We start from the raw sequence: 16,233 nt of genomic DNA, 5'->3' as shown, positions 1-16,233 counted from the left end.
AATAAAGGCGCCATAAATGCCTGTGTCAGGAGTTCCACAACTAAAGGGCTGCCATAGAAAATGCTTTCTCCTGGGCTACCGCCTCACAAGCCTCTGAGGGCAGAGGAACTACCAAGATGGTCCCTCTGCCTCTCAGCACTTGAGAGGGTCTGTAGGGAAGGAGGTGGTATTTAATGTAGCTGGGGCCTGAGTCATTTAGGGCTTCACACATGAATGTGAGCACCTTGAATTGGCCCCAGAAATGAACTGGCAACCAGTGCAGCTGTTTTTAAAGGGGTTCTATGAGATCCAACAGAACCCAAGTCAGTATCTGGCTGCTGTATTTTGGACTAGTTGAGTTTCTGAGTCATCTTTAAGAAGAAGAGTTTGGATTTGATATCCTGCTTTATCACTACCCGAAGGAGTCTCAAAGCGGCTAACATTCTCCTTTCCCTTCCTCCCCCACAACAAACACTCTGTGAGGTGCGTGGGGCTGAGAGACTTCAAAGAAGTGTGACTGGCCCAAGGTCACCCAGCAGCTGCATGTGGAGGAGCGGAGACGTGAACCCGGTTCCCCAGATTACGAGTCTATCGCTCTTAACCACTATACCACACTGGCTCTGCAATGTGATAATCCAATAATAAAAAAGTTGTTGGACTCAAGTTCCCACCAGCATGATGGGAGATGGCTATTAACATTTGTTCGGTGACAATATACCTACCCTGGGGCTTAGAAGAGCATTTTTAGCACACAACAAATTCCAGAGTGGGAGCCTGTCCTAGTCTTTAAGGTCTCGTAAGACTGCTTGCTGGAATCTCAAAGACCACCACAAATTCAGTGTGGCATAAACTTTCGCTAGTTGTCACGACATGATCCCAGTCCCCAAAAGCAGGGTTCTTTTTGTGTTTCATAGCACAGGCCCACAACACAAGACAAGGGGAAAAAAAAACCAGCTGAACTTTTATTGTTTCCAAAACCAAAAATGAAAACATTGCTCTGTTTGATGAGTGGGGAGGGGCTTGGAAGGAGGTGTGGTCTTGTATAGAGAGGGGTGGAGTAAAAGGGGGAGCTGGATTGGAGGGGTGGGACAGTGCCATGTCTCTCTCCACGCTGGAGGGTTGAGGGAGGGAGTGGGTGGTGGGGAAGGGGCGCCACGGGTTGTGCAGCTCGCTCCGTCTCCCTCTGGCCTCTCACTGCACCGCTTGCTCGTTGGCGCTGCTGCCAGAGTCCTGGGGCTTCATCACGTCTGGGAGCTCCGGGGGGCTGGAGAAGGGATCAATGCGGAGGGGCTCAAAGGCATCTTCTGCATGAGAGGAGAAAGAGGAGAAGACGGCACAGTAAGTTTGAATTTGTGCAAGCTGGCAACTAGCAAGGCTGGAACCAAACAATTCCAAAAGTCAACCAAGAGCGGCCCAAGGGTGGTGGACAAGGCCTGCGGTCAAAGAGTGCAGCGCAACAAAGGCAAATTTTCCATTTGCACAGTAGGCTAATTTTCAACACACACTCGCACACCCCTCTCTATCTAGGCAAACGAGAGGCATCGCCGCAAGTTCAAGGACAGGTTTCAGACACTCAAAAAGACACAAGGAGGATGCAAAGCATGGCTGGTGCACGGATGTGTCCTGGGGAAGAGTTCTGAAGACCAGGCAGAGAGCACCGCATTTGTATCCCAGGCCTGAGGTTTCCAACCCCTGAGCTGAAAGCTTTTGTAAAGGCATGGGTGAGCAGAGTGCGATGCAAAATAGCAGCTGCTTACTCCCACATCAGCCCCAACACAAGTCTTTCTTAAAAAGAGGATTTTACTTCTATACTGTTTCACACAGATGCTTTGAATTGGGTGAAATTATTGTAGCATTTCTCTGCTTTGCCTCCTGCAAACTAAGGGGAAAGAAACTACCTATCGGCTTCCTCCATATTCCTTTGCGCTGCAAGACAGCTTTCTGCCCCAAAGCAGCAGCAGCTACACACTATTTGCCTTGTCAAAAAGGGTCATGAGAAAAAGCCAAGGATTTGGCAGCATCCAGATTCTTCCCACCGATTCATTCCTGCACAAGGCAACGGGTGCCCTGATAATTTCCACCAACGTGAATGGCAACAGGTGATTTAATGGCTAGTCAGCCTAAAAGTACCCAAATTGTAGGGCAAACAACAGATGCATGGAACAAATAATTTTTATTCCTTCCCCTTCCCAAATCTAGAAAGCAAAACACCCCAACTCACCACTGGCTCTGAAGGCCAAGCCAACTGTTGCTGGGGCCTGAGGTCGTGCTGTCTGGCTGGTGAAGCCACAGTCTCCGAGGGTTTTGCTGTCATCCAACAGTTGGTCATCCTGGAGGGTGAAGTGGCAATTGCACAACAAATTAAATCTTAGCAATGCAAAAAAAAACCCCAAAAACTAACCTGGTAGCACAACACAACTTCTGCTGCAGTGGGGTGGGTAAAGAACAGCAGAGATTGCCTCTGTGAGGACAGGCTGCAATGTGGCCCCATAACAGATTGGAGCATGCAAAGGCACACACCACTGTCACAAAAGCATGCATCCTGGGGGGGGAGTGATGGGGATGGGTGTTTAATGAGCAACAGTAGGGTTGAAGGGTACAGCTGATATTTCAAGACTTGTTCTGGGGCATTCCAGCAGGCTGTGAGAGGAGCGGAGGGAAAAATTAAGCCAACGTGTTTGGTAAATCTGCAACCCTAAGCTTTTCACAATGGGAAGGCCCCCCACAGCCTTCAGCTCTGCTCCACTCCATTTGTGGGCAGTGGCATTACCCTGAGAGGGCAGGGACTAAGGACGAGGGGGAATCCCAGGGGCATCACCGCTGCCCAGGGTTGGCCCTGAGATAATTTTGCCCGCCTAGGCAAAGGACATTATCTCTCTCTCCACCCACACCATATACAAAAGTTGACCAGACCAGCCGTTATTATAATAGCTGCAATAGAGGGAATACTGGGGTATGCTCTGCAGTGAGAAAAAGCACCCCCCGTTACCTTGTATAGCCTTTGTTCTTCTGGGGGTCTCTTAAGTATCCCCTCAACAATTCTTTTCAGCTCATACACCGTACTGGACTCCTTGGCGTCTGTGAAGATGGTCGTCTTGTGACGTCGGATCATTAAAAAGACGTCCTGTCAAATGGAAAAGTGGCAATGGATGGTGAGCAAGTATTCTCTGATGCACAACACCTTTTCAGGAGCTTGAGCCATGGAAGCCATTTATAACTTTAAAAAGAAAGAAGAGAGAACCTCTAAGTTCTCAAGAGCGTTCCTACTCACTTCCATAAAGGCAGTTATGACCTTTCACAAGTGTCCATATGAGTGGCTATTTACATGTTAGAGCAACTATGGAAACCTGCATTATACTATGTCTGACTATTTGACCTATTAGCTCAGCTCTGACTGACACTGGCTTTCTATGGCTTCAGCTTTTCCCACCACCATCTCCCCAATCCTTTCAACTGGAGACACCAACCCAGGATTTTTTTTTGCATGCAGTGAAGGTGATCTTCTCCTTAACAGTTGTTTGAACCAAACAAAGACACCCTGAAAGCTGTACAAGTTGGTGGAAGGCACTGAACCACTTCAGACTGTAGGTGGGGAAAAAGCAACATTTTCACCCCCCCCCAAGTTTAAAAACAAAAAACAACTCCACTTTTGTTAGAAAACGACTAGCCTAGAACCTCTCTTTCTGGTGTTCTAGTTTTCTGCTTGCAGGGCGTTTTTACATGGAGGAGCAGTCCAAAGTGTGGTGTCCCACCTGCGTCCTGATGTGGTAAAGTCTGCTCTACCACCTCAGTATCCAACCAACTCATTCTGCTGCATGTGTAGACTAGTCCTTAAAATTCTTTTGGCACAAGGTGCAACATGCCCCGGGCACAATGACAGCATCCAGGTGTAACTTATTTCTTTTGAATTTGGGTAAACAAGGTTAATACCATGTTTTCATGGTACTAACCAGCATTTTGCAGGTATGCAAGTCAAAGTGCTCAATGGACAGCAACTGCTGCACATCATGTGGTGTTTATATTGGCTTTTCAGCACCTGTGGAAGACTTACTTCTCTCAACTAGCCTTCTAAGTGAAGGTTTTTTTTTATTCTAATGGGATCCAAAATTATTTTTTACATATGCAGTGGTTTAATGTTTTTATTGTATTTTAATTAAATCACTTTCAGATGTTTCATAGGAAACAATTCATAAATAAAATAAATAAATATCCTTTAAGAAGTTAAACTAGCATGGAACAGTCTCCATTCATGTTGAAACTGAAAGAACCCCAACTTGTCTCATTATTGCAAGGTCAAATGTTCATGCACTGAAATACGGTAACAACAGTGATAAAGAGCTCCAAATGCAGACTGTTTCCTCCCCATCGGCCCAGTATTTTGATTTCTAAATCTGTTCACTGGATCTTGTTTCAGGGGAAGACTCAACATCTTTCCTCTTTAGGGCTGACAAATTCTAAATCAATAATACCCCACAATAGGTAGTGTAGCAGTTTTGACACTGCATATAATGCAGATACATAATTTCAAGTATCCACATTAGCCTTTGTTCTCACATATGTGGGCATCATTTTCCACCTCATTTTCTTTGAGGTGTAATCCAAAGTCTTTTCTCCTCTGTTGAAAATCTTAGGACTGTCTTGGATACCTTTCCATTAAGAATTTGAGGGTCCCTGAAAGGCCATTTAGCTTCCCCTTCACCATGAAAGGAAGCCTCTCTTATCTGATGCTTAATCAACCCATTCTACACAAACCAATCCTTTGCTGGTTACATCTCCCGGAGTAAGAAAATCTGTATGACACTATTGCTGACTGGGTGATCTTAGGCTAGTCACTTTCCTTTAGTCTACCATACCTCACAGTGTGGTTTTGACGATAACATTGCGTGGGGTCGGGTGAGAATGACTGTGTATGCTTCCCTCAGCTCCCTAGAGCAATTGTCTTCTGCACTTTCAGACACAGAAGCCACCTTCAAACACTTTCCCCCTTCTCTCAAGTTTAATTAGGAAACAAGAAAAGATTGGTGTCTTGACCCACTATAGGACAGGATGAGACCCAAGTCCCGTCCCACCCCTTGAAGCCCAAAGGAGGATGGAGTAAAATAACAACAAAAACAATAATAGAACAAATACAGCTTTCTCTCACCAACTCTCAGTGGCTGTAGGTTGACATCCTGCTTCAAGCAACCTCTTATATTGAAAAGTCTTATTCCCCCATCCTGCTCCACAAACTAAGAGCACTCAGGCTCTTCAACCTTTCCTTGTCACTCCTGTAATCCTGAAATATCATTGAATGCATTTTCCACTCCCCTCAACTTCTTCTTGGCTTTTTTGTCAACATAAAGCAGCATGGACAACCTTGCTTGAGAAGTGTCAAACAGCTCATTTAACCTTACTAGGGAGTGGGTGGAAATCTTAGATAAGAGGTCACCTAACACAGGAATCTCATCCTCTTCCCTATTTGCTAGTGATGCTCCACAACACATAGTCTATGCAACCATAGTCTGTGTGTGTTAACGTGCATTTGTGGCATGCCAGAATTACCAAAACACGATAGATGTTGGTGGGTGGGTGACAGTAGAAATGAGGCATGCTTTGCAGAAAGACAGAAAGGACTATAACCAGGTCATTGGGTGTCATGGGTGCATTCTAGAGTGGGGCTAGAGTTCAGATTCTCCCAGAAAAAAGGGGCGGGGACTGTGAAACTTCCTGCTCGACTGTGTGCCAATCATCCCTTCCCAGCCCAACCTACCACACAGGGCTGTTGTAAGCATTAAATTTCGGGGGCCGGAGCAGAACCACAAACACGGCCCTGGGCTTCATGGAGGAAGGGGAGGATTAAAAAAAACACCGCCTGGACGCTATTATTAGTGTGAACAACAACAAGGGAGCGCACACACCCAATGCTGGGCAGAGAGGGAAACAGGAAAGGGAAGAAGAGGACGAGACGCGGAGGGACCTCCTCCCGTTTGGACAAGGGAAACTGAGGGGGGCTGGAAAGGGTTGCCACCCAAAAAGGGGAAAGGGATGGTTGCCACGAAATAAGATGGTAGGGGGTGAGGGGGAGGCAGAGAACAGGGGGATTGGAGGGTAAGAGGGCAAAAAGAAATGAATATATGAAGAAGATGGGGCGGAGTGGGGGGGGAGGCGCTGGGGGTCGGGAGGGAGATGCTTAAACCTGGGGTATGGGGGGTGTAGAAAAGGGTGAAGGGGGCCGACGGAGGGGCGGGGGCCGGCGGAGGAAGTGGGAGGGAGAGTATCCCTATCCCTGCCACTATTATTACTACCAGCACTATTGTTATTATTGCCGACTGTCCCCCCTCCCTCCTCTCATGCTCCCCCTCCCCTACTCACCATCTCTGCAGCCGCAACCTCAGCCCAGACCCCCCAGAGAGGAAAAAGCAGCAGAACCCCCAGTATCCCAACATGCACCGCAACCTCGGGACGGCCCAGCCGGGTTTGACGGAAGGAGCGGAGCGGCGCATGCGCTTCGGGAGCGCTCGGCTGCTTTCGATTGGGTGCGAAAGACCATAGACAACTAAGTCAAAGGGACGCTCGAGAAGGAACCATAGAGATAAAAGAGAGAGCGGAGAGTGGTGGTGGTGCGGGCGGGGCGAGGAAGGCAGGCGGGTTATGACAGGAATCGCCGCCATCTTGCGAAGGGCGCGCTCAAACGCAGCCATGCTGAGAAGGTCGTCTCCGCACATAAATTCTTTTCCCAAGTCCCATTTTATGAGGCGGCAGCGCGGGGGGCTTGCTTCCGCCAGTTTGGGGGAGGTCAAAGGTTGCCGTCATGCTATCCGTCTGTCAAGGCTCCTGCGTCTCTCTGTTCTCCGGGGAAGCATTTAATCCTTATCACTGGTGTTTTAACCCTGTCTAAGCCTTGACAGCAAGCCTTAGAAAGCAAGGATAGAAACGGCGATCGCCGGGAGCCATCTTAGGAAGGTCGTTTCCGCATCCCCGAGCCAAAGGAGGCTGCCCAACGATCACTGGGATGAGGTGGTCAACTGTGGACTGAGGCTGCTGCCATCTTGAGAAGGACCCCCCCCCCACTTCTTGGAAGGACCACCATTTTGTAGCATTGTGTTTCATGGACTCTATTGAGTCCATAGCTCCCTCATAACGGCAGCCAACTGACAGTTTGGATGCTGGCTGGAGAAGAGAGGCTCTTCTCTTTGCACCACTCCTTGACTCATTCATTACTGCTTTTGGAGGAGACCTGTGGAATCCCTGTGCGATTTTTATGCGCGACAAAATGCATCGTTACATTTACATGTAGCCATAATCTGACAACTACAGGTAGAAAGGGCCAGCTTTTTACAAAATTACTGGAGTCTCAATGATAAGGGATTATTCCAGGGTGTGGTCAGTTATGACTACAGGGAGGTGAGGATTCCCTAACCTGTGCACAACCTCTCCCCTTGCCACAAGCTTGCGCGTGTAAACCTTGCATATCAGGAAAAGGCCATCTTCCTGACACGTACGCTTTGTGATCGCACTTGAGATTTGCACTTGCTTCTCCCTATTGTCCAGGTGACTGGGAAATTGGTATTTCTATTGTGTTGTATGTATCAACGTTCACTTTTCCTCTAGCCTAGGAGAAACCCCAGCCAGTGAGCTGCCCAGGACCCTGCTTAACAAACCAGTTTAAGCTCCCAATCATAGTATTGAGCCTAAATTTAAGGCTCAAGGTTCAACAAAGTGTACATTTGAAAACATCTGGAGAAATGTTGGGAGTGCCTTTTGAAAATGTTAATCTGCATACAAATACAACCAAGTTCTGTAAAAAAACAAAACAAATGTAGCCATGTTGCCCCATGAGGAACCACACTCCTCTAAAATCTTAATACATTATTAAATCAAATGCCACAGAAGCGTGGCAAGCTTTCGGGTTCCGCAGAGCTCTTCACCAGGCAAAATGTTATATGAAGCAGGGGGATGAAGCAAAATGGGGTGGTGGTGGGGAGTTCATCAGGCTGATGTCACGGCCACGAGGCCACCTTCCAGAGTCAAAAATTAGTACAAATTATTGACTATTTTGAAGTATACAATGAAGTTGGGCAATTGGACCAAATGGCTGCTAGGCATATCTGCATGTGCCTCCATGTCTCGCCACCAGGGGCCAGCAGGCACTATGTTGTCCAATCAATATTTTATTTGACCAGTGGGAGGTGGGGTGAGGTGTTTAGTCCACCATGCCCTGTCCTGCCCCACCACTCCATTCCATTCCTCCACCCACACTCCATCCACTTTGCTTTGAAGCAGTTGTATTGTTTTGTTTGTTAGAAATAAAGATTGGACTTGGGAGTTAAGGAGGTTTTGCTTGCAAAACATGCCTCTACTAGGAACAATTGTGCACAACTATACAAATATTAGGAGAAATGTTCATTTTTGAGGAGGGAATGTGTAATGACTGGGAAAAGCTGAAATGACAGATTCATCTACCCCGTTGCCTGCTGCTGTTACCTTATAGCAGAGTTTTGACTTTCAGGGGTTTACAACTTTTTGACATCATGTGGCTCTGCCTCATCACGACACCACAAGCCCCACCCCCTTGCCCTTCAGGCCTTGGGGTGCTGGGGGCCTTGACAACTTTAGGGCTGGGATGTGGATAAAGGCTGGGAGGAGATGGGATGGTGTTTGAGTTTACACTGAGTGCTACTGCGGGCAGAGCTGAAGATCATTTACCTGTTGGGTTTTGTAGCACAGCGGTTGTGCTTTGCTGGCTTAAATAGAGGGCAGGGCAGACCACAACCTGTGATCAGAAGCCATCCCCCCAATTCTGTATTGTATTAGTCCTCCAAATTTTATATTATTCCCCCAAATTCTATATTACCTCATTTCTCCTAACCCCCCCCCCCACCTATGAGATAGGTCAGTATTATTACTGTCATGTTTTATTGTTTGTTTTATGCTGTTCACCAACATTATCCTTTTTCTCATTATTGGTGGTGTAGAAATTTCTGCAAATAAATATCGTGAATGGAGTGGTAGATGTTGAAAAAACAGCTAAGCAGACTCCACCAGGACAATAACCACCAGCTCTTGGGTTGTGTCCTTTCCCTGGTGCACTGATCCTGCAAAGGTTGCTTGGACTAAGCAGTCAGGCCCAGCAGTCTCTTCTCTGGTTGGCATCAGAGTTGGATGATCCAGGGCTGCCTGGACTATGCTGAGTTTCTGCTCTTCCCAGATTGTGCTCCTCCTCCTGTTGCTGAGAGGTGAGGCATCAGGAGTGGTGTATATTTGTCTGTGTGGTCCCCTGGGAATGTGAGAACTACCCCTGTTCTCTTTCCCTCCAGGCATGGCAGCCATTCTGTGTCCCATCTGAGCTGCCAGTTTTGCTTGTTTTGGGAAGGAATGATCCAGGACTCCTAGATTCTCTTGGGGGGGGGGAGAGGAATTGGGGTTGGGATAGAAAGTGGAAGAAGCAAAAGGGCAAGGATACTTTAACTGAGAGGACAGTGGGTCATAGCAAGAGGCCCTAGAAGCCAGGGGATATGCAGATTCTTAGGTGCGGACTCTAGCTGTTAAAGCAGTTGTGAAAGTTTGGTGGGAATTAAGGGGCCTTGAGAAATGAGATCCAGGGCCCCAAATACTTAAACTATATCCTCTGCTCTGGGAACACTTTTTGCCCTTGCCAGACCCACTGCATCTTATGGAAACATTCAAATGGGTTGCTTTTCTTTTGGAGATGCAATATTGGGGAATATTTCACTTGTTGATCCCTTGCAAGCAGAAATCAAATGCACTGGGACCCTGCCAGAATCTGGTTGGCAATTCTAATGTGTGATTGAAAAGAGATGTCTTTGTGTATTTGGAGCCCAGAGTCTGGAACGTGGGAGGACTTGAATTCTGTTTTCTGGTACTGTATGATCAGACTTGTGGCTAAGTCTCAGCTGGACCAAAACATGGTCTGCCTTTCAACGACTTTTGGGAGGTTTGGATTTCCTCCGTGCACCTATTTCTGTGCTACCAAACTCAGAAGATGTTTATTGTCCACACCCCAGAGGCAGATTCATTGCTGTGTTAGAAGCTTCCCAAGGTATCTCCTTTTGGCCATTGGTGGCTTTTTAGTGACTTGCTCTGTCATGCTCTTGACATGGCCACACTTCACCATAGACCAGCTTGGCGTTCCTGTGGGCTCATCTCCATGGAGACTATCCATCACATCAGTCTACCCTCAGGCAAACCCCAGCTGCCTGCCTGCCTGCCTCCTTCCTTCCTTCCTTCCTTCCTTCCTTCCTTCCTTCCTTCCTATGCCACTTTTCATCCACACGAGTCACAAAGTGGCTTATAAACAATAAATATCAATAACATAATGTTGTTGTTTAGTCGATTAGTCGTGTCTGACTCTTTGTGACCTCATGGAGCAGAGCATGCCAGGCGCTCCTGTCTTCCACTGCCTCCTGGAGTTTCGTCAAATTCATGTTGGTTGCTTCTATAACACTGTCCAACCATCTCATCCTCTGTCGTCCCCTTCTCCTTGTGCCCTCAATCTTATCCAACATCAGGGTCTTTACCAGGGAAGAAGAAGAAGAAGAGTTTGGATTTGATATCCCGCTTTATGACTACCCTAAGGAGTCTCAAAGTGGCTAACATTCTCCTTTCCCTTCCTCCCCCACAACAAACACACTGTGAGGTGAGTGAGGCTGAGAGACTTCAGAGAAGTGTAACTGGCCCAAGGTCACCCAGCAGCTGCATGTGGAGGAGCGGAGACGTGAACCCAGTTCACCAGATTATGAGTCTACCGCTCTTAACCACTACACCACACTGGCTCTCCCCCTGCCCCCTGCAGGTAGAAAAAGCCCTTGCCTGGTGGAAAAAGCCCTTGCCTGGTGGTCAGCACAAAGTCTCATTCTCCTTCCTTGCTTCTAGTCCTGAAGGTAGCACTAACTGGCAGCTTTCTCCTCCTTGGTGTTGCCCCTTGTAGAATTCAGTAGGGAGGAGGATGGGGGCAAAATGAAAATTAGTTGGCTCTGCCAGCTCTGGCACCACCTACTGTTGGCCTCCTTGCCTCCCACCCTATCAGTCCCAATGGGGACCAGCCACCACTGCTCCACCTTAATGCTCACAATTTCCCACCCTGCCTTCTTGACTCCTGCCTCCTTTCCTTTTGCAGGTACCAATAAAAATTCTGCTCAACCAGGTGAGGAAGATATGTGAGTCCATAGCTACAAGGGGCAGGTGTTCATCAATCTTAGCTTTGCTCCCTGCCCCTCTGACTGCTCCGGGTTCCTTCCTGCAGCCTGCGGCCAGCCTGAAGTGAAGCACACCACTCGTTTATCTGGGTGGCAGGAAGCTGATGAAGGGGAATGGCCGTGGACCGTCAGCATCCGAAGGAACAGGGTACATGTGTGCGGTGGAAGCCTGATCTCATCTCAGTGGGTTGTGACAGCTGCCCATTGCTTTGATGGGTGAGTCGAAAGCAGCCTGTTGGGAAGATCAGTGCAGCCAACCATTATTATGGGGTAACTGTGCCCCTGAAGGACCAGGTGCGCAGCCTGGGAGTCATTTTGGACTTACAGCTGTCCAAGGAGGCACAGGTTAATTCTGTGTCCAGGGCAGCTGTCTACCAGCTTCATCTGGTATGCAAGCTGAGACCCTACCTGCCTGTAGACTGTCTCGCCAGAGTGGTGCATGCTCTTGTTATCTCCTGCTTGGACTACTGCAGTGTGCTCTACATGGGGCTACTTTTGAAGGTGACTCGGAAACTGCAATTAATCCAGAATGCAGCAGCTAGACTGGTGACTGGGAATGGCCGCTGAGATCATATAACACCGGTCCCAAGAGATCTGCATTGGCTCCCAGTACGTTTCTGAGCACAATTCAAAGTGTTGGTGCTGACCTTTAAAGCCCTAAACAGCCTCAGTCCTGTATACCTGAAGGAGCTTCTCCACCCCCATTGTTCAGCCCAAACACTGAGGTCCAGCGCAGAGGACCTTCTGGCGGTTCCCTCATTGCAAGAAGTGAGGTTACACGGAACCAGGCAGAGGGCCTTCTTGGTAGTGGCGCCTGCCCTGTGAAACGCCCTCCCATCAGATGTCAAGGCAATAAACAACTACCTTACATTTAAAAAAAATCTGGAGACAGCCCTGTTTAGGGAAGTTTTTAATGCTTAATGCTGTATTGTGTTTTTAATATTCGGTTGGGAGCTGCCCAGAGTGGCTGGGGAAGCCCAGCCAGATGGGCGGGGTATAAATAATAAATTATTATTATTATTATTATTATTGTCTAATCAACCATTTCGAGCCATATGATTGGCCCGGGAGGCCCTGTTGGTGGTGCCACTTCTGGCTGCTGCCCAGTTAGCATTGACCTATGACACGGTGTGACAGGGACTTCTCACTGGTGGTTCCCCATTTATGGAATGCCCTCCCTGGTGAGATGCTCCTGTTTCCCTCTGTATTGGTTTCATTTGAAATTTATTAACATTCCTAACATTCCTCGGCATTTGATGGCCGAGAGGTACAAGTCATGGCAACCCTGAATTTGATGAGGGAATGTAATTGCTTTTAAAGGATTCTTAGATGCTCTAAATTCGTTTAGACGGTTTTAAATTGTGTTTAAATGCTTTTACTTGATTTTAAATTTGCGCTGTTTTAACATTTTGCTATTTGCCATCCTGAGCTCCTTTGGGATGAAGGGCCTGATTACAAATCATCATCAACACCATGTGATCCAGCATCACCACTGAAATTCTTCAGTGAAAGAAATCCATGTTCCTGATACCAAAAATGGGAAAATTTGGAAACTATGTTTAGAGTTAACAACTTGAAATGTGACTCTCTAAAGTGTAATATTAATTCACTTTAATAAAATACAACATTAATAATAGTTATAATAGTTACTCATAGTTAAAAGTTCATCATGTCAAATGCAGAATTAACACTACTATGCTGGCAGCTGATTCATAGAATTGTAGAGTTGGAAGGGACATTCAGGATCATCTGGTCCAACCCCCGGCAATGTAGGAATCTCAGCTAAAACATCCATGGCAGATGGCCATCCAACCTCTGCTTAAAAACCTCCGAGGAAGGAGAGTGCACAGTGTCTGCTTGATTTAAAGCCTTATTTGGTGTATTATAATGGTTTAGAGCATGTGTCAGAAGCCAGGAACAGCGCTTGGGAACTTCATCCATTTTTCTCTGAAAATCTAAGCCTGTTTCTATGGAAGCAAATCCTATATGTGTGTGTGGGGGGGGGGATGGGTTTTCTTCTGAGGAAACTACTTGATGATTAGCCTCCCAGCAACCCTCTGAAGATAGAGTGGGCTCCTTTCCAAAGGATTCCTAGTGAACTTCAGAGCTGAGTAAGGATTTGAACACAAGCCTTTCCACTGCACAAGTCACTGATTGCTCCTTGTCTCCCACAGGCCACTGAATGTACGTGAGTACAGAGTAAACCTGGGGGAATATGAGCTCACTGCACCCACAGCTGCCATGTTCTCATCCAGCGTCAACAAGATCATAGTACACCCGTTTTATGCTGGAGTTGGCCTTAGTGCCGATATTGCTCTGGTGCAGCTGGCAAACGCAGTGCATTTCTCCAAAATGATTTTGCCTGTCTGCCTCCCAAATACTTTTCAACCTTTTGTCTTCTATGGAGGGATGATGTGCTGGCTTGCTGGCTGGGGCGTCCCCTTTAAAGGAGGTAAGAACGAGCTTGGGGTCTTGCTAAGTCAGGCTGTTTATTGGAGATGATGGTGCTGTTTTGTGGCTTTAGGGGAGAAGAAGGGTTTAGGTGGGAGGCTGGGAATCATATTGGCTAGGAAGACAGGAAACTGTGTTGATAAGAAGTTGGGAAGATGGCAGGAGCGCCCCCATAACAATGATCACAAGTAGGGGAAAGCATGGTAGAAAAGTGTCAGGAACCAGGTTTCAGTGTCCCCTTCAAGTGCACCCCAGAAGCAGTTCTACCAGAGGAACCCGTAGGGCCAGCATGACCCCAGCCAAAGGAGGTGGCACTGCCATCTTTGGACTGGGAAGACTCCATGGAGGGCCAAGCGTGACCAGAGACTCACACAACCCCATCACAGCATGAGGCTAGTGGAGAGAGCTGGTCTCCTTTAAGCAAGGTAGCATCTTCCAGGATGTGTGGGGTTCACCATGAAGACTCAGCTGTGCTGCTGTTCTAGAGGGCTGAGACTCAGCTTGCTCCTGCTGAATCAACAAAGTAGCTTTGTGGTTGTGGGGCATGGCTTGGGTCCCTGCATTCAGCTTTGATGCTGCCTGGTGCCCAGCTTGAACCTCACCCTGAAGCCAGTCTTAAGTTCCACCTGGCCTTGGCAGAGAGCATGACCCAAAGGATGCAGGTGGATACAGGCCACCTCCTCTTCTGGCCCGTCCCTCACTTCTTAGGGGCATAGTTGCACAGCTAGTGAGCTGACCTTCCAGCCTGGTGGAGGTGCTATTGACTACTAAGTTGGTTCCCAATAGAACCATAAAATAGTAGAGTTGGAAGGGACCCAAAGAGTCCTAGTCCATCCCCTTGCAATGCAGGTATCACTGTTAATCACTTTGTTGTGATTTGATGAAAGAGCTAGCGTGGTCTGTTTCACTGAGCTGCAGAATTTTTTTTGTGGGGAATGAAGCCTGATTCAGAACATGCCCATCCTTTACAAGCTGGGCAACTTTGTGTTCCAAACCAGCAAACTATGTGCTGGTCGGCTCTTAAAAACCAGTAAGGCTGTAATGAATGTTGTCTGGTGAAATTTGAGACTGTGCCTTATGCTTCCTTTCTTTTGCCCAAGGCTCCCTAGTCACTCAGACCCTACAGAAGGCGGAAGTGCTGATCGTAGAAGCTGAAGACTGCAACGGAGTCTATCACAACATAAGTAGTGACAAGACCATCCCCAAGGGCTACAGGTTCATCTATGATGACATGATCTGTGCTGGGTATCCAGAAGTTGGGAAGCATGCCTGCTTTGTAAGAATCATGAACCAGAGTATTATAGCAATGATGTAGGATATCGCAGGGCGGGGACAGGAGCAGCCTGTGAGGCTACGATGGCAGAAATATTGTGAGTTTGTGGTCATCGCAGCCGAACCAAAACTTGTTTTCAGTAGCAGTGTCCAGCCCTGGAAAATATAGACGGTGGTGTAGTGGTAAATTTTGCGGTATGTGTCATGACAGTGCCATCCCACCACACTCCAAGAGAGTCCAGAAATACAGGCAGTGGTGTTGATCTTATATTATCTCAAAGAATAGCAGCAATATGTCACATAATATAATGCCAGTTTGTTAGGATAGAGAAGGGAATTTTTTTAAAATTCGGTTTGCATTTAAGGCAAAGCTACCTTATTTGCACTTTGCAAAACAAACACAGCCATCCTTTGAAATATGTTTTGGGGGGGCTTTTTTTGGCAGTGTAGTTCCCCAGTCAAGTAATATGTACAAAAATGCATGTGCCAAAGCAAAGTGTGTGCGTTAATACATACGTTAGTCAAAATAACATGTAAAATTGAATTATATCAGAGGCAATTGCTTTGCAAAAAATGTGCATATTAGGCAAAATGGTGTACAAAAATATTCATATCAGGAGAAATTTGCTCTCAAACACTGATTAAATTTCATGAGGACTTTTTTTTTATTAAAAACAGTTGCCAGCTGATGTGGAAATGTGGAGAACTGAACTTCAAACTTGGAAAACGAGAAACAGGAATGGACACCAGTGTGATAAATAAACACATTCATGCAATTTGTTTCAGGTTATCAAACCCTCTGTGCATTTTGGTGCCTCTTCTCAAGAGAGTAATGGAGACCCTGTCTCCTTTTCTTGGCAGGGCGACTCAGGGGGACCTCTAGTCTGTCAGCAGAATGATGTCTGGTTCCTGACTGGAGTGAGCATAACATTTGGTTGTGTGGAGAGCTCTCAACCCGGCATCTACACCCTAGTCACCTCCTTCATGGACTGGATTGAAGACACTACACATGAGAAATTGGCAGCCACTGATGTCCATACCAGTTTGGTTACCCTCTTGATTCCATTCCTTCTCCTGGCCTTAACCAATGTCCTTTTGTGACCCACCCTACCTTCTCCCAATGTGTTTCACTGTGGCCATCTTGCTTTGGCTTGCAAGTTGGCCTGTCCTCAGAGAAAGCTCAGAAGGTCTGAATGCTGACCCTCAAAGACTGAGCTTCCGCTGGGGGACCGATCTGCCTATTGCCTTCTTCCTTACCTTATTTTGCTCAACAGATGAGAAGCGACTGAGCTTGATTTGAAAAATAAAATGTCTGGAAATGTAAGGAGGAACCAGA

At 47.2% G+C, this 16,233-nt stretch overlaps 2 protein-coding genes across 8 annotated transcripts; one reads left to right on the top strand and one right to left on the bottom strand.

Annotated features, from left to right (window-relative positions):
* Nucleotides 1–928: 928 nt before the first annotated feature.
* ELOB (elongin B) lies at nt 929–6,489 on the bottom strand. Its single transcript, XM_080978686.1, has 4 exons — nt 6,331–6,489; nt 2,969–3,103; nt 2,201–2,309; nt 929–1,283 (listed from the first exon to the last, which is right to left on the bottom strand). Exons 1-4 carry the CDS (start codon nt 6,331–6,333, stop codon nt 1,171–1,173), a joined length of 360 nt encoding a protein of 119 aa, XP_080834812.1. The 5' UTR covers nt 6,334–6,489; the 3' UTR covers nt 929–1,170.
* Nucleotides 6,490–6,580: 91 nt separating this feature from the next.
* On the top strand, nt 6,581–16,221 carry LOC308461608 (serine protease 27-like). 7 transcript variants are annotated; one of them, XM_080978662.1, is made up of 7 exons: nt 6,581–6,668; nt 8,934–9,194; nt 11,096–11,122; nt 11,222–11,390; nt 13,349–13,626; nt 14,726–14,901; nt 15,759–16,221. In XM_080978662.1, the coding sequence occupies exons 2-7, from the start codon at nt 9,143–9,145 to the stop codon at nt 15,996–15,998; spliced, it is 942 nt and encodes a 313-aa protein (XP_080834788.1). In that variant the 5' UTR covers nt 6,581–6,668; nt 8,934–9,142; the 3' UTR covers nt 15,999–16,221. The 7 variants fall into 7 exon arrangements, with proteins under 7 accessions (XP_080834788.1, XP_080834792.1, XP_080834786.1 ...); XM_080978664.1 differs by lacking the exon at nt 6,581–6,668 and adding an exon at nt 6,689–6,975; XM_080978661.1 differs by lacking the exon at nt 6,581–6,668 and adding an exon at nt 7,135–7,275.
* Nucleotides 16,222–16,233: the final 12 nt, after the last annotated feature.

The sequence above is a fragment of the Podarcis pityusensis genome, assembly GCF_964106645.2.
Source record: "Podarcis pityusensis genome assembly, chromosome: 13".
Lineage (NCBI taxonomy): Eukaryota > Metazoa > Chordata > Lepidosauria > Squamata > Lacertidae > Podarcis > Podarcis pityusensis.
This window is presented reverse-complemented; position numbering and strand designations above follow the sequence as displayed.